Source organism: Clarias gariepinus, chromosome 1, assembly GCF_024256425.1.
Source record: "Clarias gariepinus isolate MV-2021 ecotype Netherlands chromosome 1, CGAR_prim_01v2, whole genome shotgun sequence".
NCBI classification, from domain to species: domain Eukaryota; kingdom Metazoa; phylum Chordata; class Actinopteri; order Siluriformes; family Clariidae; genus Clarias; species Clarias gariepinus.
The window spans coordinates 7943982-7967533 of NC_071100.1; the positions used below are offsets into that span (position 1 = coordinate 7943982).

The following is a 23552-nucleotide window of genomic DNA, read 5'->3' on the forward strand; positions in this document are numbered from 1 at the left end:
CATTCCTGTCCTGCAGACCAAACCTGCCCATCACATTTTCATCACCTCTGTTCCCTTCCCCAACATGTCCATTGAAGTCTGCACCAATCACCACTCTTTCACCTCTGGGGATGCTCTGCATCACTTCATCTAACTCACTCCAGAATTTTTCCTTCTCTTCTAACTCACATCCTACCTGTGGGGCATAACCACTAACAACATTTAACATCACCCCTTCAATTTCCAGCTTCAGACTCATCACCCTATCTGATACTCTCTTCACCTCTAGAACATTCCTTACAAACTCCTCTTTCAGAATAACTCCTACTCCATTTCTTTTCCTATCCACACCATGGTAAAACAATTTGAACCCTGATCCTAAGCTTCTAGCCTTGCTACCTTTCCACCTGGTCTCTTGTACACACAGTATATCCACCTTCCTTCTCTGCATCATATCAACCAACTCTCTTCCCTTCCCTGTCATGGTCCCAACATTCAAAGTCCCTACTATCACTCCTAAACTCTTGCCTTTCCTCTTCTCCCTCTGCTCTCGAACACGCCTTCCTCCTCTCCTTCTTCGACCAACAGTAGCCCAATTTCCACCAGCACCCTGTAGGTCAACAGCACCAGTGGCGGTCGTTGTTAACCCGGGCCACGACCGATCCGGTATGGGAATTATATTCTTGATTCGCATCATTGATTTGGCAAATGTTTTACGTCGGATGCCCTTCCTGACACAACCCTCTGCATTTATCCAGACTTGGGACTGGCACAAGAAGACACTGGATTGCGCCCCCCCGTGGTTGCATTAAACAAGAATCAGTATGAAACATGAAAAAGTTTTTAAAATTTGCCAATAAATTAATATTGTGATGTGAAATTATTTTTCATATTGAAAGGGCTCTGGGGTGTTTTGCCAGGCAGAAGCGTGGAGAGCAGCCCGCCTTGCCACCTCGGAATCTGCTGCTGGGCACCTTCGACTTGGAGACTTTGCTGCAACCTGAATGGTACAAAACATGTTCCTAATCTCTTCTGTCCTTGAAAAAAAAAAAAACAAGTCAGTCATGTTCTGTGGAATAAATTATGTTTGTGTGCGGGCCATCGCTTTTTTACTTGCCATTTTTGTATTTTCTTGGACCTCGAGAAAACGTGATGTGTATATAAAAAAACTCTTGCTTTCTCCACCTTCATTTAACCCCCTTTAATAATAATTTTGAAATATTACTTTAAGGTGGAAAGCCAACCAGAAGCGATGGGAAGCAGCTGGTCGCATTTATTAGGCATTGGAGACTGCATAAGGTAGGGCACCCATTATTGTCACTGTATCTGCTTGGGACCTATATACTAATTCATCGCTTGCTCACCTCTTAATCCTACCTTTCCTTTAAAGCCACATTTTTGGGGTATTGTGCTATAAGGTGTGTAGTCCTCTATTTTGTAGAACATATAGTGTAGCAAATAACCTTGTGGCACTAATTGTTGTCGTCTGAAGTTTTAATAAATTATTATTTATTATTATTATACTGTCTTATTATTTCTGTCTTCTCTAGATGCTACATTGAAGAAGTGGCCGGCAGCCACCCGAGGGCAGACAGGCACATCTATCAATTCAAAGCTCACGAAGCTGAGAAGGTCCTCAAAATATATTTTTTTCTTTCTGTTCAGTTTTTTCTTATTTTTGTTCTTGTACTATATTTTTGTTCTTTTACTATTTGATTGTTCTTAAGAAAATAAAAATAATCAAATTTCTAAATGTTGGGCTTTTATTTATGTTGTCTAGCAGCTATGGATTTTAATAATTTTACTAATATCTAGGTAAAATATAGGTGCATATATGCACATAGGTACATGTATGCATGTATATATGTGTGCATATGTGCACCTATATGTTTACCTAGATTTTAGTAATGCATACATATATGCGTTCATATATACGTGAATACATGTACCTATATATATGCACGTATATATGTACACATATATGTACGCATATATGTACAGTGGTGTGAAAAACTATTTGCCCCCTTCCTGATTTCTTATTCTTTTGCATGTTTGTCACACAAAATGTTTCTGATCATCAAACACATTTAACTATTAGTTAAAGATAACACAAGTAAACACAAAATGCAGTTTTTAAATGATGGTTTTTATTATTTAGGGAGAAAAAAAAACCCAAACCTACATGGCCCTGTGTGAAAAAGTAATTGCCCCCTGAACCTAATAACTGGTTGGGCCACCCTTAGCAGCAATAACTGCAATCAAGCATTTGCGATAACTTGCAACGAGTCTTTTACAGCACTCTGGAGGAATTTTGGCCCACTCATCTTTGCAGAATTGTTGTAATTCAGCTTTATTTGAGGGTTATCTAGCATGAACCGCCTTTTTAAGATCATGCCACAACATCTCAATAGGATTCAGGTCAGGACTTTGACTAGGCCACTCCAAAGTCTTTATTTTGTTTTTCTTCAGCCATTCAGAGGTGGATTTGCTGGTGTGTTTTGGGTCATTGTCCTGCTGCAGCACCCAAGATCGCTTCAGCTTGAGTTGACAAACAGATGGCCGGACATTCTCCTTTAGGATTTTTTGATAGACAGTTGAATTTATGGTTCCATCTATCACAGCAAGCCTTCCAGGTCCTGAAGCAGCAAAACAACCCCAGACCATCCCACTACCACCACCATATTTTACTGTTGGTATGATGTTCTTTTTCTGAAATGCTGTGTTACTTTTACGCCAGATGTAACGGGACACGCACCTTCCAAAAAGTTCAACTTTTGTCTCGTCGGTCCACAAGGTATTTTCCCAAAAGTCTTGGCAATCATTGAGATGTTTTTTAGCAAAATTGAGACGAGCCTTAATGTTCTTTTTGCTTAAAAGTGGTTTGCGCCTTGGAAATCTGCCATGCAGGCCGTTTTTGCCCAGTCTCTTTCTTATGGTGGAGTCGTGAACACTGACCTTAATTGAGGCAAGTGAGGCCTGCAGTTCTTTAGATGTTGTCCTGGGGTCTTTTGTGGCCTTTTGGATGAGTTGTCTCTGCGCTCTTGGGGTAATTTTGGTCGGCCGGCCCCTCCTGGGAAGGTTCACCACTGTTCCATGTTTTTGCCATTTGTGGATAATGGCTCTTACTGTGGTTCGCTGGAGTCCCAAAGCTTTAGAAATGGCTTTATAACCTTTACCAGACTGATAGATCTCAATTACTTTTGTTCTCATTTGTTCCTGAATTTCTTTGGATCTTGGCATGATGTCTAGCTTTTGAGGTGCTTTTGGTCTACTTCTCTGTGTCAGGTAGCTCCTATTTAAGTGATTTCTTGATTGAAACAGGTGTGGCAGTAATCAGGCCTAGGGGTGACTACAGAAATTGAACTCAGGTGTGATAAACCACAGTTAAGTTATTTTTTAACAAGGGGGCCAATCACTTTTTCACACAGGGCCATGTAGATTTGGAGTTTTTTTTCTCCCTTAATAACGTAAACCTTCATTTAAAAACTGCATTTTGTGTTCAATTATGTTATCTTTGACTAATAGTTAACGGTTTTTGATGAGCAGAAACATTTAAGTGTGACAAACATGCAAAAGAATAAGAAATCAGAAAGGGGGCAAATAGTTTTTCACACCACTGTATATATAATATAGAAAAACGGCCAATTTTATATATGTCACATATATTAAAAACCTATATGAAAACCTATATTAAAACATATGTTTATATAGGTTTTTTTTTAGTGTGGGTAACAGTAAACTAAACAGAGCTTTTTACATTTAGAGATGTTTAGATAAAAGTAGACAATGAATCGACAAACAGAATTAAATGAACAATACCAGCAAAGAAGTGCATGAAGGTTAAGAGCGCCCTCCAGGGGTCATTCCTGTTGCATGTATGCCCAATAGACATTACGGACCATGAGTTAAGAGATCAGTTAATGCTATCGGTGAAGAAATGTTAGTCGTTGGCTATTACTGATTTTTATCAAGCTCCAAGTTTTTTTTTTTTTTGGACATTGCCAAATTTATGATATTTACATATCATGTCATAAAGTAAAATGATGCTGAGATGAGAAGTGATAAAAGGGTATAAAGTGTAAAATGTTTTTGCAGTCAAGCCATACATTTGTAAAAATACTTTAAAATGTTTGTTTTGAGGTGTAACTATAGCCAAAAAACAACAAAATTTTTATCAATAGTAAAATGATTAAGACACAAACTTCTATTGCATAAGATGATCAACTCCCTAAAGGTCTTATTTATTATAACGTTATTTATTATTTATAACGTTAAAGCACTAAAATGATAATTTTTGGGGGGGTGAATGTGCATGTGCGTGTGCGTGTGTGTGATATACAGTAGTATGTGCTGTGATGAACTGGTGTCTTACCCAAGATGTATTTCCACCTCAAGCTCATTTGTTCCTAGCATCCATCACCTGGATAAAGCACTTACTGAATTTTCAATAAAAAAAAAAAAAAACTAAATCATGCAGAATTTCTTTTTAACCACAAGATTCAGCCCACAAACAAAAGAAATACAGTTCAGTTTCAACCTGGCAGCAATCTCATATGTGAGCTGTTACAATCATGAACACTGACTACATTGTATAAACCATAAACACTTTAGTTTTACTAATACTAACAGCAGTGTTTTTAAATGCTAGCACAATGGAAATAACAGTAAAGTTTTGTACTAAAATGTCAGGCTTACCTCTCTAATGAATAAAATACTGAAAAGTCAAATAAAATATGTTTTAGTTTTGTAAGCTTTTTTTGTATAAAGATTTAATATAATTAATAAAAATATTTCCCATTCTGTGAAAATCCTTATGGGTGAAGTGGCTCCCTGCATTTTGTGCAATTTAATAATCAATAATCTGATTTTAGAAATAAAAAGAAATTGCCTTTAAAAGTTTTAGTACCACTTTATGGTTATCTAAAAGTACAACAAGTGTAATATAAAACCAAAACAAACAAACAATAAATAATGAAAAAAAGAAAAAAAAAATCATTGTTTAAAGTACCTGTACTTTAAATAATGCAACCAGGTTATAACAGGTGATAATGATGAATTTATTTTATTAAAACATTTAACCTACAATTCTCATCACACAAGTAAATTTTTAAACTAAATATGAAAATATGAAAACACATCTGGTTCCCTCTGACAACACCAAACTGATCACCATGTTTGAATTGAATTAATTCTAATAACAGACACATTTCATTAAAAGGCACTTCATTTTCTTTGTCAAAATCTTCTTTTAATTAATTTATTTTATTTATTGAAGTGTAACGGTTTTAATGCTCAGATTACTCAGGACTTAAACAAAATGCACCCAGTCAGGGAAAAATGTCTAAGATAATGTCTAAATCAATATTATTAGTTTTTCTATAAAATCCCAATACAACAATTAAAACACCATTACATTCTCTTAGACAAAAATTCACTCATTCCTCTATGACTGCATTCATAACTCTTTCTTCAGTACAAGCTGTAAAAGAAAAACAAAATGTTACTTGAAATGAGCTTACAATATGTGTATGACAGAAAAGCAACCACATTGCATTTGATCTCAGCCTAAACACAGTTTAAAGTGTGGTTGTTTTTTTATGCCTGTCAATGACATTGAAATGACAAGTTACAGTGCTTCAGGAAAAGATGTCTTAGAAAACATACACGTTCCACCATAACATGTTCTACCTGTGCATAATCATTCCTGCTTTATTAAGTCTTTTGCCTTTTATTCCCAGCGTATGTTCATTTATCTATTGTATGCATGTTTTGGTGACTTAAAACAGCAGCACTAGAAGATAAAGCAGCAAATAATAAATTAAATTTATAAGGTTTGAAAAATAAATAAATAAAAAAAGAAAGAAAGAAAGAAAGAATGCCCTGATCGAAATTATACCACCCACTAGTTAAACTACAATGCATGGAGAAACCGCATTGCTGGTGCTTCCCAGAAAGTATTATGAAAAACATGCAAATAAAGAGCATGCAAAAGGTAGCTGTGGTATTATATCTGATGAACTGGAGAACGTTCTGGAACACATGATACTGGATGAGTTCATTGCTTGATTACCAAATAATGTCAACAACCAGAGATGCTTGACCATTGCTAGGCAACATTCAGGGAAAACTACTGGAACTCCCATCTTACTGCTGGGGTTTTACCCACAGGCAAGGGCGAGGTACAGTAACCCCATATTAATTATATTCTGGCTTGGAAAAAAGGTTTCACACATTGGGTCATTTTCATCTGTGTTGCAAATAGAATGGGTATTCCTGCAAAGAGAGAAACCAGTGTGTGATACAAGTGTTTCATCTTTCTCATCCTCCTTTAAGATGTCCCTATAGCGTTTTTAAGCAGCATAGAGTGTAGCCTTTTCAGGGAACAGGGTTATGGCAAAGTAACCCGAGATAATTTATTGGATTGCTTTTATTAATTGAATAAAACCCTTGCAGTTTTATGTCCAGCTACCAGTGGAACTAGGTGGATGGATAGTTTGATCTCCAAGGAGGCAGAAGGGAAGAACCCTGTTCTAGAAAGTGACCCTTTGTACTGCAGTTTAGGGTCTGGTGTTGGAAATCAAGGCCACCTGCCATTAACCTCTGGTCAGGTCCAAGGTAGATATGAAGCAGAATCTTCTCAATCATTCCATCAGCTCATACATTTTTTTGCAGGGGGTAGCTATCAAATTTAGAGATTTGATTCAACTATCAGAAATTGTTACATGGCCTAATCAAACCCCCAGCAGAATGGGAAAAACCAGGGAATAGTCATTTATTATTCCAGGAGGCATTTTTGATTTCATGGTGGATCAAGTGGGTGAGATCTGGATTGGAGGAGAATACATCCTGAAACTTGTCCATGAGTTCACTTAGTTTTTTAGCTGTATTTATTTAGTTCAACTTTGAACAACCAAGTGAAAGTCTTAATAATAGACTTTACCATGCTCCTGGGCAGTAATAAAGCCTTTAAATTAATATTTTTTTTGTATCCAGAGACTGAAATGCTCATGAGGCCATTGAGAAGGTGATTGGATTCACCTAATTGAGTCATTCATCAAAGTCATTTTTGGATGGGGTAATTCTTTTCAAGTTAGTGATTCTTTTCTTTTTTTTCTGACATTTTTTTTTACCTGGATGTTTAAAGTTGCACAGAGTGAATACAGTTGGGTAAAAAGTCTGATTACCCAGATAATAATAATAATAATAATAATAATAATATATTTTTCCTATAATATTCTTAGACTGTAACTTTGTGACTTTGTGTCAGGATGTATTTATTGATAGTAAACATCTGTAATTTACTCTGTATAAGGGCAGCTGATGCCATAAATGTAAATGAAAGAGAACAATCTTTGATCTGTGAGTAATCATACTTCTTTTATATTGCCCATGGCTTTTATTCCCTGCCTGTTTTCCTTGCTCCGTCTGTGTGTGTTTGTAACATATGTGCCCACATGTGTTACTGATCAGAAGGTCGGGGGTCCAAGCTCCAATGCTGGCAAGTTGCCACTGTTGAGAAATTGAGCAAGGCATTCAATCCTATCTGCTCCAGGGGTGCTGTATCCTGACCGACCCTGTGCTCTGACTCCAAATTCCTAACTAACTGTGCTATAAATAAATTGAATCTTAATGTGCTTATGTTCTAATGACCTGGCATAAAAGCTTGTTATGCTTGCAATTAAAGTCTAATTTTCTATACTGTTTATGTAAAACATACTGAAAGGGTTATTACCTTGACCTCTGTAACATTTGATCAGCAGAATGATGGTCACCAGTATATATGGAAAGGTCGTCAATACACTAATGATTAGCATAAGCACTGAGAATGGAGCTTCTACCTGTGATGGACCTAAAACATAATAATAGTTTATATTATTATTTATATTATTTATCTCAAACTTCAGTAAAAACAGTTAAAAAAGTTGTGCACACATATGCAAAACAACATGTGTGTTTGTGTATGGCATATTGTACACAGATTCACATAAATAAAACACCGGAGGTTGCCTTATATAAAGATCTCGAGTTCAAGACAATGGTTGCATAAAGTTGCACAAAATCCATAGTTGCATTTATACATTAATAAATAAATAAATAAATAAATAAATTCTCACTCCTGACTGAGACCCAGCTTTTCAGTGGCGTTCCTCTCTCTCTCTAGTTATTTAAAACATTAAGTACACTTACAAAACATTACTGAGATAATGCAGTTAAGTTCGAAATATTCTGTAACTAAAAATTTTCCTTTTTATTTAACAATAAACACATTACACGAAGACTCACCATGCACTGTAATGTTAACAGGATTACCGGATTCCCCAAATTCAGACTGACACCAGTAAACTCCAGTGTAGGATGTGGAGAGGGAGCTAATTTTGCATACAGATCCTGTAACTGATCCTGATTGAAAGCAAGTTGACAAGCCCCATTTATCAGTGTAATGTCTCACTACCCATCCAGTAGAGTGACTCTGGTCCTCACATCTCAGTGAAAGAGAATCATCAGTGAAGTGTTCAGTTCTGTTGGAATTGATTATTAGAGACACTGGAGGAGATTCCCCTTAAACACACATTATAATTCACATGTATTATTATTATTACTTGAATAACTTGCACTATGCATAGCACTCATGTAATTAAACAAGGATATTTAAAGAGAAATAGCAGGACAGCGCAGGGACCTTTAGAGAAGCCTGTTGTTCCTCTAAAGGGTGACCTATGAGACCTAAGTGCTTATTTAACAGATTGGAACAATGTTACAGTGGCGACTGAAAGTTTGTGAACCCATTAAAGTTTCTACATTTTTGCATGAATGTGACCTAAAACAATAAAATGAATGCAATTAAATGAATGAGCCAAAAAATATATATGTTTTTATTCAATTAATAAAAGCAATCCAATAAATCGTCTTGGGTTACTTTGCTGTAACCTTGTTCCCTGAAAAGGCTACACTTGATGCTGTGTGAAAATGCTATGGGAAACATCCTTTTGTGTTGCCGGTTGTGAAGCATGTGTGTATCAAACACGCCAAATCTTTGGCTTATATAACCTAGGTCGGGTGACGTCATCTGATGAGATGCACCTGCAGGTTATAAATAGGAGTGAACCGGAAACATTCCTCAGATCGATTTTGTCTGAAGAGACGTCGAGTCACGTAGGCAGTGCGGCATTGGCACTTGTTCCCACCTTATCAGGGAACAGGGTTACAGTAAAGTAACCTAAGACATTCCCTTTCAAAGGCTACACTCGATGCTGCGTGAAAACGCTATGGGAACATGAATACCAACGCTGCCGCACTGCAAGTGTCTGGACCCCCAAGGTTGTATAGCGTGTGCACACAAAGGCCAAGGAGGTCTCAGAACTATCTCTGGGAGGCTGACTCGAGGACCTGTGAGCCTGGAGTAGCATGAAGATCCAGACTATAAAATCTAACAAATATGTGCTGAGAGGACCAACCTGTCGCATCGCACACTTGCTGAAGGGGAATACCTATTTCCAGCGCAATAGATGGGACGATCCCCCTGGTTGAATGAGCCCTAATTCCTAGAGGCGAAGTGAGCCCATGCGCCTTATAGGAGAGGGCAATAGCATCTTTTACCCAGTGTGACAAGGTCTGTGTAGTGGCGGCCACCCCCCGGTTGCGGCCCCCATAGCATATAAAAAGCTGCTCTGACTTACACCACTGGCTGGTGCGGTGGACGTAAATCTGGAGAGCACCTACTGGACACATTAAGTGAAGTCTCTCCTGCTCCGGAGCTGTAAAAGTTGGAGGACAGAAAGCTTCAAGAACAACAGGGTGCATAGTTGAGAATGGAACTTTTGGAAGATAGTTCGGGTGAGGATTCAAAATAGCCTTGACTAGCCCAGGGGCAAAGTCTAGGCAGGATGGGGAGACTGACAAGGCATGCAGATCTCCAATTCTCTTCAGAATGGTAATGGCCATAGAAAACCATCTTAAGGGTCAGAAACCTGACAGGTGCTGACTCTAGTGGTTCGAAAGGATTGTCACTTAGACCTGCGAGCACGATAGATAAATCCCACAAAGGGGTAGTGGCTCTAGTGTGTGGCCTCAACTGTTTAGCTCCACGAATGAAACAGGCAACTTAAGGGTGCTTTCCCATGGAAACCCCATCAATCAGAATGTGGCAGGATGAAATAGTGGCTACGTATGTTCTGAGAGTCCTAGGGCACAAGCCCGAGGACAACTTTTCCTGCAGAAACTCCAGCACTGAAACAATTCGGCAGTTGACTGGGTCTACATGTTTTGTCATGCACCAACTTTCAAATATATTCCATTTGAGGGCATAAGCTCTTCTACTGAAGAGAGCCCTAGCACTTAGAATAGTCTTAATTACGCTGGCTGGAAGACCAGCTTGACTTAGTTGGTCCCGTTCAGGGGCCAAACGTGAAGATTCCAAAGCTCAGTGCGGGGAGGTAATATTGTCCCCTGCACCTGAGACAGAAGATCCCTCCTCACTGAAATCACCGACGGTGAGCCATCGAGGAGAGATATTAGATCTAAGAACTACACTCTGGTCGGCCAGTGGGGCACTATCAGTAAGAGGCGCAAACCCTGTTGACGACCCTCGCCAAGACTCCCGGGAGCAGAGCTATCGAGAAAAACGCATAAAGGCGTAATCTGGGCCATGTACGGGCCAAGGCGTCCAGACCCAGGGGAGCTGGAAGAGACAGAGAGTAGTAAAGGGGACATTTGCTGTTTCTTGCGAGGCAAAGAGGTCCACCTCTGCCACATGAAATCTCTCCCAGATTGACTGCTACTTCGGGGTGGGGTTTCCATTCCCGTGTGTGTCAAAGCTTGACTGGACAGCACATCTGCTCCCTGAAATGTAAAGGGCAATTTTGACCGTGGATGCAGCTGCCATGAGCGCTAAAGATCTCTGAAAGTGATGAATAGTCACTTTCTGGTCTAGCTTGATTCCTTGAGGGTGTTAAGAATGGATTCGAAACGAGCGGGAGACAGCTGTGCCCACCTTACGATCGAATCCCATGTGACACCCAAATATATTGTCCTCTGAACAGGAGAGAGCACGCTTTTCATGGCGTTGGGTCTCAATCCTAAGAAACAAAAATAAGCTACGACGACATCCTGATGTTGGAGCGCTAGCTACTGAGACTGGGCCAGCCAGTCGTGTGGGTGAGAGAGCTAAATGGAAGAACCCTATACTGGTAAGCTTCGCCCCCAAAAGCGAACCTCAGGAACCTCTAAGAAAATCTAAAAATTGGACGCAGCCCCCCGTTCCTCTTGGAAACCAAGAAATACCGACTGTAGTAGCCTGACTCTATCTGGTAGGGGAACATGTTCTATGGGAAAGTGGAGACCACGTGGAGGGTGATGCAAGAACTGAATCCTGTAGCTTCTCTCTATAGTGCTTAGTACCCAAGGAGATATACTTTGCAGTAGCTTCCACACTGCCAGTTTCTCCGAAAGGGGCAAAAGTCTCGGTGGCTTGGTTAAACAGGGGGGATGTTAGATGTTCAGCATCCTGAAACATGGCAGGAAAAAAATGAAGAGCTAACACTTTATTGGAGAACGGTGTTGCCTGAAACAGTTAGAAAGCAAAGTTTGAAGAGAAAGGTCTTTTCCATTTACTTTAGGCTTTAAATATTTCCTTTCAGTTTCTTGTGTGACACCCTTAACAGTGACACAAATGGTTAGATACACACTATAAAGTACCACTGTACTTTGTTGTTTAAAAAATAACATACACATTTAGACACCAGTTATGTTTTGCTTCTCACCAGTTATCCACAGTGGCTGTAGATCGCTGTAAAATGTCTTAAGGGCTCGATCTTTTCTCTCTCCTCTGCATAAGTAAACTCCTGTATGTTTAATAGCAGCAGGACCGAGACTGTAATTGCCTTCAGATCTGCTGTCTGGAAGAGGCACAGCCCTATACCTGACTTGTCCATTATTGTCACTGTAGGGAACATCTCTGTACCAGCTGAATGTCCAGCCTGTAGAGGAGTCTGTAACCTCACAGTTTAGAGTCACTGGGTCTCCTTCAGTCACCCAGCTTTGTGGAGATACACTCAGTACTGCCTGTGGTGTTTCTGTTGCACAAGAAATACATCATTTAAGTAAATATATTTACACAATCACAATCAAAATGTCACGCCACCCAAAGACAAAACCACAATTACAATCTATACATAATAAAACTGTAAAGTTGACCTGTATTTACATTAAAGATATTTGTGAAAAGTTTTGTTGTACCTACTTATAACTTGACTTGGCTTACACATACATATTTTCATAACCTATTTTGTTTAGTTTTTTGAGGTAAACTTTTTTGAGGTATTCCACATAAACAAAGTCACAGGCACAACTAGTTATTAAATATAAATGTAACTTAATAATACAAAGTATTTACATTAGGTTCATGTCTGAAATGCATAACCTATAGGAAAATTATATTTACAACTAAACTTTAAACGACGACTTAAGATGTATGTTTTTTCAATAATGCCCAGAACAAAACAAAAATAAATAAATAAATAAATAAGCAAACAAACAACAAAAAAATCTGTTTCTAACTGTTTTACTGATGGCACTTAGTTAGTAACCTAGTAACCCAGTGTAAGTATTTATCTAGTGACAGAAACTTTAAAGCACTTTTTGAAAGTTGCTCTGGATAAGAGTGTCTGCCAGATGCCTACAGTAAATGTAAATGTAAATAAAATATTTTATAAAACGTCTTCTTAATGACATATGACATATTTCATTTTTTAGCATTCTGTTGTTGTGTTTATTTAGAGTTTATTAGTTAAGCATTCATTTATGATAATCGTAAGTTGTTCTGTGACGTCATTCCATAATTGCGTAGTTGCATGTCTATTACGCATGGTAGAAGTTTTTAGGAAACAGAAGTTGTGGGGAACACAAGCTTTTTGACCGTAATCAAAAAAACGTAATAAGATACAGCAAATAAGTTGTTGTAACCATAGTGGATTTATGCAAGAAAACTGTAAAAAGTGTTGAACGTTTGACGTTAAAAAATAAACGAAGAGACAAAGAATTCATGGACGTCCGAGTCATGAGTAAACCAGTTCAATAAGAAAGATACGCGTCAGCTTTTGTGGAATAACATGCCTGTACAACATAAATATGACTCAACATATTTTAGAGCCAGGATAATTACGAATTTATCATTCATTAATTTTTTTAATGTTTTAAAATCTTTACTCTTTCGAAAGACCTCATATCAGCATCTAATGAATTATACAGTTTTATCAGCACATTTATATTGTAAGTGTAAAAATGTAAAATTCAGATGTTGCCACAGACTCACCTGATACACTCAGTGTAACAGCATCACTGACCTCTGAGCTCTGAAAGCCACTTTGTCCTCTGCAGGTGTAGTCACCACTGTCAGCCTTTATTATACATATAATACTGACTTCCCGCTTTGTGCTGCCTGCACTGAATCTATCTCCCTCCGCATGGATTTTGTCTTTATTTCTGTACCAGCTGTATGTCCACTCAGTGTCTCCTCCCTCATTTACATCACATCGTAGAGTAACTCTCTCACAAGTGAACACATGTTTATCAGGTTTTATGGACACCACAGCTTTAGGATTCACTATTAAAATATAATAATAATAATAATAATAATAATAATAATAATAATACAATGTTTCCAATTACACAGAGACACTTTTTTTTTGTAGTATAGTACAAGATATCAACAGATGCACACTGGAGACAAGAACTGAATCCCCCACATTGTTCACTATGCTTAATTTCCAATCAAATTAATGATTCACTTCACATGTTAAATTAACCAAAAAATGAAAATTATATTCAGTTTTTACAGCCATTAAACAGTAACCAAAACAAATTGAAAAACTCTGCTTGATATTGTACAAAGCAACATTTTAGAATTCAAATCAGACATGTTTACATAAAAAACAATAAAAATAAACAAATTAATATAATTGTTTATAATTACCTTGGGAAAGTGTTACTGGTATAAGCAAAATCAGCACTTAAAGAGAACAAGAAAAGAAAATCAGAAAATTTCACTGCATCACCTGACCGAGGTGCCTGCTGGGAAACTGAGTCGGCCAACAAAAACTACAAAATAAAAACAGTGACCTCTAGTGGAGGACCCTTACAGCTGCTTGGACACTGCAGTTAACTGAAGCAGTTAGCCCTGTGTAGCGTGAATGGTAAACCCAATGACAGTGTGCACGCGCGTAATTTGACACCATGCTCATTTACTCATACCAACACACACACACACATGGACGCACACTCTCTGCCTTACACAGAAACACCGCTCTGCTCTGTCGCGATTCTTTTCAAAGATAAAGTGCAGGTTCGTTTTTTTTTTACTTTACAGCAGTGATTCCGTTAGTATGCACTTACGTGAGTGTAACTAGCGATGCTCCTTGCTAATTTTTCAGAGTCTCTCCGTTAATGTGCACACACATTACACACACGCATGCACACACACCCACACACACACAGCGCCTGCACGCATAAACGGAAACACTTATCTGTCGGAATTTATTTTTACTTTTTTAAAAGGTAAAGGGCAGGTTAATTTGCTTTATTAATTATTTTTTACACTATTTTTTACACTTCTGGAATGAATTATGCTCGTAATCCGAGGTTTCACTGTAATTGGATAGAAAAAGTAATTTCTATCCTAGTAATATTTTTTATGTTCCTGTTTTCTTTGTTTAACTCCACAAAAACGTGGCACTAGGAGCGAAGATCAGGTGGTGTTTTTAGTTTTACTTCATGATTTTGATTGTCAGTTATGTGCATTTAGCAGTAAAATGGTTTTGTTACTTCATTTCTGTTTCAATACAGACTGTGGAGTCTGACTTCAGCAGCCAGATATTTAGTCACAACCATGACTTCCTTTATGAAAGTACAAGTATAAACCATCTGCATCTTTGACCCCTTATGACTGACCAGCTGACGCAGTAGAGGTTTTAACTTCAACGCCTCTTGTGCTTTCTATCCTTGAGAGAGATAATGTAGTTTATCTAGATTCAGTACCTTTTTCTCATCAAGGGTGTTATAATCTTTACTTTACTTTACCCTTGGTGAAATAAATTAAAACATGGTTTGAATTATAGGTAAGGTTAAATATTTCAAACCATGATTTAATTTACTTCACCAAGTTTTCCATTCGAATATACGAGATTTTCCATTAACTAAAGTAAAAAATTGATAAAGTTGATAGTAATGCATAAATAAAGTTGGGTATCATTTTTTATACAAGGGACAAAGAAATGTACAGTACAAGGGACACTCAAGTCAAAGCAGGACCTTTGTGCAGAATAACAGAACACACTTAGAGTAAAAGCTCCCTTTATTTCTCTCTCTATTTTTTTCTCTATATATGAGGTTGTGCATGGTTCTGCAAGAGCAAAATGCCTTTGGTGATCAAAGCAGTCGTCAGTACATCTTCGTTTCATCACAAGTACTGCTTTGACTTGAACACCACTTATAGATCAGTGTGATGTATATTAGTCCAAAAAGTATGTATTTGAACAGAAGTACTATTTTACCAGTCTGGTAGACTTTATAGTAACAAAGAAAAAAGGAATTTTGATCCTTATCAAGTAAAGCATGATACTGTTGATCAAACATACTGTATGTGTCCTGTCTTCCTTTAGACTGTCATTGCTTCATTAAGACCTGAGAAGGTCTGCACACACATTTGTATGGATCCCACAGTTTGCAGGAAGCTGAAGGTGTGCAATCTTTCAGATGTAAAATGTGACTCATTAGATTCTAATACAAAAGTCTCCTTTCCACATGTTAACTGTATAATACTTGTGGCAGAAGTATTGTTTCTGAAACTGTTTACTAATAAGATAAATCCAGCTCTCTGTTCATGATCTTGTTACGTGTCATTTGCAAAGTAAACCAGTTTAAGTTTAGAGTTTATGTCTTGTCAAATTTGGCAAATAAATGTTTCATTAAAATGGTAATGTGTGTATTGTTTCTTTGTTTATAATTTGATGCCCCCCCCCCCCCTCCTCATTGCCGTGAGATCAGATATAGACATGGCATAAACATATCTAAGAATTTGTTTGTAAATTAATAAATATTGAATACTTTCCATTCATTGACAGTTAATTAACACTGAACTGTCTTTCGCAGCCAACTTAATGCTCGAGCTTGCAACCTACTGCATGAGTGTTACAGTTACAAGCATGTTGTTAGAGAGAAGTATGTGACATGTAGGGAATGAATTTTGTGTTGAAAGTGACAGATCATAGGTCATGTTAATAAAAAAAAAAAAAAACATAAATCTTCATAAAAAAAATTCTCACATGAGCAAATAAAAAAAAAATTAAAATAAAAAAATTGCCCAAGCTCCCATTGCCCTGTTATTTGTTTCTTGGGGAAACTTGTTATGCTGTTAAATTCGAAATGTGCTAGTATACAATTCATTCTTTTGTTCTTGTGATTGTAAACATTTGATTAAATTGAAGTATAAACCTTTATGGAGATAATCTACTTTTGATATATGCACTTCCTTTCGAGGAAGAACATTCTGCATGTACTGTATGGTGGACTACAAATATTTCATGAAGCTAAATTACTTCTAATATTAAAAAAAAACATGTGCTAATAAATAGTGTCCATAATGAATACACACCTACTACATCTATTGCACACATTTTGTCCCCAGTAGTCACTATAGCACACAATCTAGCTTAAATTAATAGTGTGCTGAAATATTTGACTTTTGAATTTAAACATCATTTAGCACAGTATTTTTATTTTTCAGTATAGTAATTGTAAGGGCCATATTTCATTCTTGTGATTTGTTGTTATGTTTATCTTATTTCAGTTTATTAGTTAAGCATTAAGCATTAAGTATCATACTTATAATTTGTATTGTGACATCATTTCATGAGTTGTTCTGTGACATCTCCCCCACAGTTATGCAGTTTCATGTTTATCACGCACGTTAGTTGTTAGTTGTTGTTAAGACACGGAAGGATACAGAAAGGTGTGGAGCACACAAGCTTTTGACCGTGAGACAGTAAGCTAAACGGAATACAGTAAAATAAGTTGTAGTTACTGTAATCTATCGAAGCTACAGAACACAGCAAGCGACTTGTCGTGACTACAGTGGATTTATGCAAGAAACTGTAACACCGTTGTTTTTGATGTTGAAAATAAACAAGAGACAAAGAAATCAACGAAAGTCTAAAGTCGTCAGTGAAACTGTGTAACAAAAGACATGCGTCAGAACTTGTGAATAACATGCATGTACATGTAAAGTCAAAAGCTTGTCTGGAGAATCGTTTTCGTCGAGCACCATCACCTGCTCAGATTCGGCGATAGCGACGTTGTCCTCGCCGTGTGACATGGTAAAGTTTAAGGCAGGCAAGTCCTCTTCTCGCTTTCGGCTTCGGTTGCTCGTTGGCAGTCGATGCGCGTTTTTGAATCGCACGCGGGCTCTTCACTCCACGTTCACACTCTTAAATCACTTATCTTCATTTCTGCGGTGGAGCAAGCTTTTGATAGTCTACCCCTACGTTAGTGAACGGTGGGTGAATCTTAAGAAACACTCACGAACAGGTCGGACATTGTGGAAGGAATTATATGCTTTCAAAATTGCGGCAGAAATACTGGATTCCGACAGCAACTTCCCTTGTGAGGAAGTTTCTGTCCAGTTTACATTTACATTTACATTTAGGCATTTGGCAGACGCTCTTATCCAGAGCGACTTACAAAAAGTGCTTTAATGTTTACAACATTGGATACATACTTACACTGGGTTAACTAGGTTAATAACTAAGTACCATTAGTCCAACACATCTGAGTTTTTTTTTTTTTTTTTTTTTTTTTGGGGGGGGGGGGATGCGTCTTGAGTCGTCGTTTAAAGATAGTCAAAGTCTCTGATGTACGGACATCTAGAGGAAGTTCATTCCACCACCTAGGTGCCAGAACAGAAAAGAGCCTGGATGAATGCCGCCCTCGATCCCTGAGAGATGGTGGGATGAGGCGAGCAGTGCTGGAGGATCGGAGGGAACGTGGTGCAGTTCGTGGTGTAATTAGCGCAGAGAGGTAAGTGGGTGCTGGGCCATTTTTAGCCTTGTAGGCAAGCATCAGTGTTTTGAATTTGATGCGGGCAGCTACAGGAAGCCAGTGCAGGGAGCGGAGGAGTGGGGTGGTGTGGGAAAACTTGGGAAGGTTAAAAACGAGTCGTGCTGCTGCATTCTGGATCAGTTGCAGAGGACGAATCGTGGACAAAGGCAGGCCTGCCAGGAGCGAGTTGCAGTAGTCCAGTCTTGAAATAACGAGGGACTGAACAAGCACCTGAGTAGCCTGTGAAGAAAGAAATGGGCGAATTCTTCTGATATTGTAAAGAAGAAATCGACAAGAGCGAGTAAGGTTAGCGATGTGTGGGGAAAATGACAGATGATTGTCCACGGTTACCCCAAGATTGCGGGCAGTGGTTGAGGGAGTGATTTGGTTGTTGTCCATGGATATCACAAGGTCTTGTGTGACATGCAGAAAGATCAGAGTAAAGAATAGTGAACAAAAAATGTCAGAACTGCCACGTGATAGAATAACACCGGATCACCCGCCGTTCACTAACGTAGGGGTAGACTATTTTGGACCCTTCGAGGTCAAACGGGGTAGAAGTAATGTTAAAAGATATGGCGTATTGTTTACTTGTCTGACAACAAGAGCCGTGCACATTGAAGTCGCGCAGTCATTAGATACAGACTTCTGCTTAAATGCTATTCGACGCTTCATGTGCAGAAGAGGCCAGGTGTCAGTTATGAGAAGTGATAATGGAACAAACTTCATAGGCGCTGAGACTGAACTGCGTAAAGCTATCCAACAGTGGAATCAGTCAAAAATTGAAGGCGTCCTCATGCAAAAGGGGATACAATGTATATTTAATCCTCCTGCTGGGTCTCACTTCGGTGGAATATGGGAAAGGCAGATAAGGTCAGTTAAAAAAATCTTGAGGTCTGTACTAAAAGAACAAACACTAAACGATGAGAGCTTGCACACATTTCTGTGCGAGGTGGAAGCTATAATGAATGACCGTCCCCTTACCACCGCTACAGACAATCCCACAGACCTGGGACCCCTGACACCTAACCACCTGCTGCTGATGAAAAAACAGCCAAACTTGCCACCTGACTTTTGAAAAAAAGAGTACATTCACGCACGTCGCAAGTGGAAGCAAATTCAGTACCTTGCCGACCTATTCTGGAAGCGATGGGTGCGTGAATACTTGCCCTTGCTTCAGGAGCGCCAAAAATGGTCTCAGGTGAGAAAAAACCTCTCGATTGGAGACGTAGTTCTAATAATTGATGAGTCTTCTCCAAGAAATTCATGGGTCGTCGGACGGATCACGAAAGTGTTCCCTGATAAAAAAGGACTTGTGCTGGTCAAAACTAAAACCAGTACCCTGAAAAGACCCATCGATAAGCTGTGCCTCATATGTGAAATGGACTGTTAATTACCTTATAAAGTAGTCATGTTCCTTTCATTTGGTACGCAGCGATATGAATACCTTAAGTTAAACCGTTAACAAATGTTTAAAGTGTTAAGAAAGTTAATTCAAATTTTAATCCAATAGTAAAAGTTGTGGCCCAATTGTAAAAAAAGAAAAAAAAAAAAGAAAAAAAAAATGTGTGTAATTGTCAGTCTTCCTGCCTGTCAATTAGGGGCTGGAAATGTAAGGGCCATATTTCATTCTTGTGATTTGTTGTTATGTTTATCTTATTTCAGTTTATTAGTTAAGCATTAAGCATTAAGTATCATACTCATAATTTGTTCTGTGACATCATCCCACAGTTATGTAGCTGCATGTCTATCACGCACGTTAGTTGTAGTTGTTGTTAAGACACGGAAGGATACAGAAAGGTGTGGAGCACACAAGCCTTTGCCCTGTGAGACAGTAAGCTAAAAGGAATACAGTAAAATAAGTTGTTGTAACTGTAATCTATCGAAGCTACAGAACACAGCAAGTGACTTGTCGTGACTACAGTGGATTTATGCAAGAAACTGTAACACCGTTGTTTTTGATGTTGAAAATAAACAAGAGACAAAGAAATCAACGAAAGTCTGAAGTCGTCAGTGAAACTGTGTAACAAAAGACACGCGTCAGAACTTGTGAATAACATGCACGTACAGTAATGATCATTAGAATACAGTCTACCAACTTTAGCACTTTCACATCCCTTTTGCTTAAACCACATTGCTAAATAGATAGAACAGAAGCAAAACCACAGCAGCCAACTTGTCTCTGTTCTCAGCCCTTTGACACTGCCCTGTCTGTATACAAGACTAATGCGACGCATGGGTTTTTTTTTTTTTTTTTGCTGTAGGTTTTTTAAAGTCCTTGGTAATTACACATTATTATTATTATTATTATTATTAGTGGTAGTAGTAGTAGTAGTATTAGTATTTAATATTGCATTGTTTTAGTATTAGTGTGAATAAGAGTAAACTTACTTATTCTCTATACAGATCATAATAGTAAATTAAATTTACAGTTTTTTACAATCGCTATGACAGTTTTTTCAAAACATTTAACAAGTTGCCCAAACTCTTAACCCACCATCACACCTAAAACACACAATTGGCAAAACGGTTAATTTCATGCTCAAAATCCAACATTGTAAACTAAACCCAAAAACTGATTTTCAAAATACAATAATAAACTACCACAGTACACTATGTCTAGCTAGACACTGCAAACATGTTTTAAAATCAAATAATTATTCAAAACAGTAACACATGTTCTCTTCCAACAGGAACATTTAGTCAATCATAAAAAGACACTATGATCAGCTGAAATGACAGAAACTGCATTATTTTATGTGTCAGGTCTGCCCTTATATTTGAAGCCTTTGTACATTTGTGTTTTGTTGGGTTAAGTAACTGCAGAATTTCTATTGCTGCAGAAATTCAATACAAAAAAGTGAATGACAATCGCAGAGCAGCTACAGACACAGCACGGCTGCAGTACAGACTTTATTTGCAAAAGGACATTACTGCAATTAATACAAACAGTAAAGGCACCGAATTATAATTAAAACAAAAAGTAATCTTTATTCTGCCCGGTCTTTTGCATTTGTCCACATTAACTGTCATGTCCTGGCATGCAGCATCCACAATTCTACCCCTTACCCCTTCCCCTACCCCTTCCCCTACCCCTCGCCCCTTCCCCTTGTCCCTTGAAACGAAGTGGAAAGGGGAAGGGTTAAAATATTTCCCCTAAGAAATGAGACACCACTACAACACTGTTATACGTCATCATACGTATCCGTTCATTTACATGTACACATACAGTATGGCCGTAAGCAAAACAAACAATGCGTTATCAAAAGCTCGGCAAACTGCCGTGCTACTGAACTTTCATATTTGTTTGTAGCATGTAGTAAAGTGTATATGACATAAAAATATATTTTTGTAATATTGCGCAATCGGCGCTATCCGCTTGCAAACTTTAGCGGTTTTTTTGCAAACGTTTTTTTACAAAACATCACCATAAACACAAACACAAGACTAAAATTAATATACATATAATCAAAACTTGTCATAAAAATCCTTATTAATGGCAAAAAATCTTTAAATTTACGGGTCTGCTTGCTCGAGTGAGCGGCCATCTTGAAAATTTCGTTAGCTCTTCGTTTGAAGTGAGGTCCCGAAAAATCTTCGTTTCGAGGGCTATCTGGCCCTTCCCCTTACCCCTACCCCTCCAACCTAAAGAGAAATGAGACACCCCTACCCCTTCACGTGAACGCGCCAAACGGAGGGGTAGGGCTAAGTGTAGGGGTAAGGGGTAGAATTGGGATTCACCTTTGGTCATGTGGACAATGATCAAAAAACCTTCCATCTCCAGGCTGAGAAGAACTCCTCAATGGGGTTGAGGAAAGGGAAGTAAGGGGCAAGGAAATGGGACATCATCCTTGGATGGATGTCAAACCAGGCTGTGACTGCACAGGAATGGTGGAATGCCACATTGTCCCATGTGAAAACATATATTGGCAAGGGGTCTCCCACCTGTCCCCTTTCTACCTCTGGCACCAGTCTTTCATGCAGGTCTTCTAAAAACAGCAGAAGATGGTTTGTGTTGTAGGGGCCAATCTGACATTTATGCAGGAGTGCACCATTGTTGGAGATTGCGGCGCATATGGTGATGTTAGCTCCTCTCTGGCCCGGCACGGTAACTGTGGCCTTTTGCTTTATTATGTTTCTCCTACGGTGACGCCTTTTCGCCAAGTTGAAGCCAGCCTCGTCAACATAGATAATTTCATGTGGCACTTGATTGGCCTCCAATTCCATGACTCTCTGAAAGTAATTACACACAGTATACGTAAATGTTGTGCTGTGCTGTATATCTACTGTATGTACTAATGCACTCCAGGTTTATAGTGGATGTATGCTGATTGCTGCAATGTTCCCAAAGACAAGGTTGACCTCTACAACTCTGGGGTGAATATCCTTCAGTTTTATTTCATTGTCACCAATCACCATGTTGACAATAGCAAGTTCCTGTTCTTCATTCAAGAGCTTTCCTCTGCCCCTTGAGAAAGGTAGACGTTGAATCTTTAGAGGGACAAAATACTCGTCTTCTTCTCCCTCGTGCAGGCTTTCTTTCTTTCTTTCTTTCGCTCTATATTGTTCTTTTTACAGACAAGATCAGCCTAAAGAGTCCTCTTTTAGAACATATGATCATGTGATTGGAAAAACCTCAACACCTGAGTGTGGTTCCTAGAGGGGAATCAACTGTGATTTATATATTTGCATTACTGCAATAAGCTGTTTCTTATTTAAATAAAATACAGAGAATATATTTGTCTTTCAATTCACAATATGAACAGCTGTTCACTTTGACTTTAGCCTATATAAGTTATGTTTAGAAGATGATGTTATCTGTTCTGACATACAGTCTGAAAGCATTTGTAAATTTGACTGTAAAATGACATTGTTTTGGTCTTGGTTGAGCTTGTGTGTGAAAGAAGTCCAAGCATTTTAAATTGGTGTTAACTGTATGCATTTTGTATCAGAGCAACAAGAAATGTGTTAATTGTATAGCCTACAAAGACGTTGTGTTAACCGTGTTTAGAGTTTAGGAAAGGTTTTGAAAAAAACTGTCATAGCGATTGTACAAAACAGTAAATGCAAGACATTGAGTATTTTCTTAGATGCCAACTATATATTTCCATACATAAATGGTAACAAAACATTGAAAAGTAGGTCCTATGGCATTTTGTCAATAAGTTAAAAGGAAGATTTACTCACAAAGTAAAACATGAAGTGGACTGAGCTCCATTCTGTCTCTATAATGACAGACTGACAGACTGACAGTCAGAGAAGTAGTGCGATTATCAGTCTCTACACTTCCTGTTATCTTTTCCCATAGTAGAATTAATTTAACAATGACTAAAACATTTGTTATGTTAATACCCAAAGCATTACTGTGGCAGCAGGGATATGGTTGAATGTTGCAGAAAAAGGTGAAACCAACAGATAACACATGTTGCTTAATCCCATAGGGATTTAAACCAGTATATATATATTGTGTGTGTGTGTGTGTGTGT

General features: G+C 38.2%; 1 protein-coding gene across 1 annotated transcript; it reads right to left on the minus strand.

Annotated features, from left to right (window-relative positions):
- Nucleotides 1-7872: 7872 nt before the first annotated feature.
- LOC128511805 (B-cell receptor CD22-like) lies at nt 7873-22293 on the minus strand. The gene is made up of 5 exons (XM_053484831.1): nt 22212-22293; nt 13289-13579; nt 11739-12050; nt 8263-8538; nt 7873-7877 (listed from the first exon to the last, which is right to left on the minus strand). The coding sequence occupies exons 1-5, from the start codon at nt 22291-22293 to the stop codon at nt 7873-7875; spliced, it is 966 nt and encodes a 321-aa protein (XP_053340806.1).
- Between the last annotated feature and the right edge of the window lie 1259 nt (nt 22294-23552).

What these genes read in the sequence shown, in the direction of transcription:
- LOC128511805 (XM_053484831.1), bottom strand. Translation starts at nt 22,293, where the DNA reads ATGGAATTGGAGGCCAATCAAGTGCCACATGAAATTATCTATGTTGAC. An exon ending in TGTTACACTGAGTGTATCAG is followed by an intron (nt 12,051 to 13,288) that starts GTGAGTCTGTGG and finishes CTTGTGCAACAG; the next exon opens with AAACACCACAGGCAGTACTG. An exon ending in ACAGCCACTGTGGATAACTG is followed by an intron (nt 8,539 to 11,738) that starts GTGAGAAGCAAA and finishes TGTGTGTTTAAG; the next exon opens with GGGAATCTCCTCCAGTGTCT.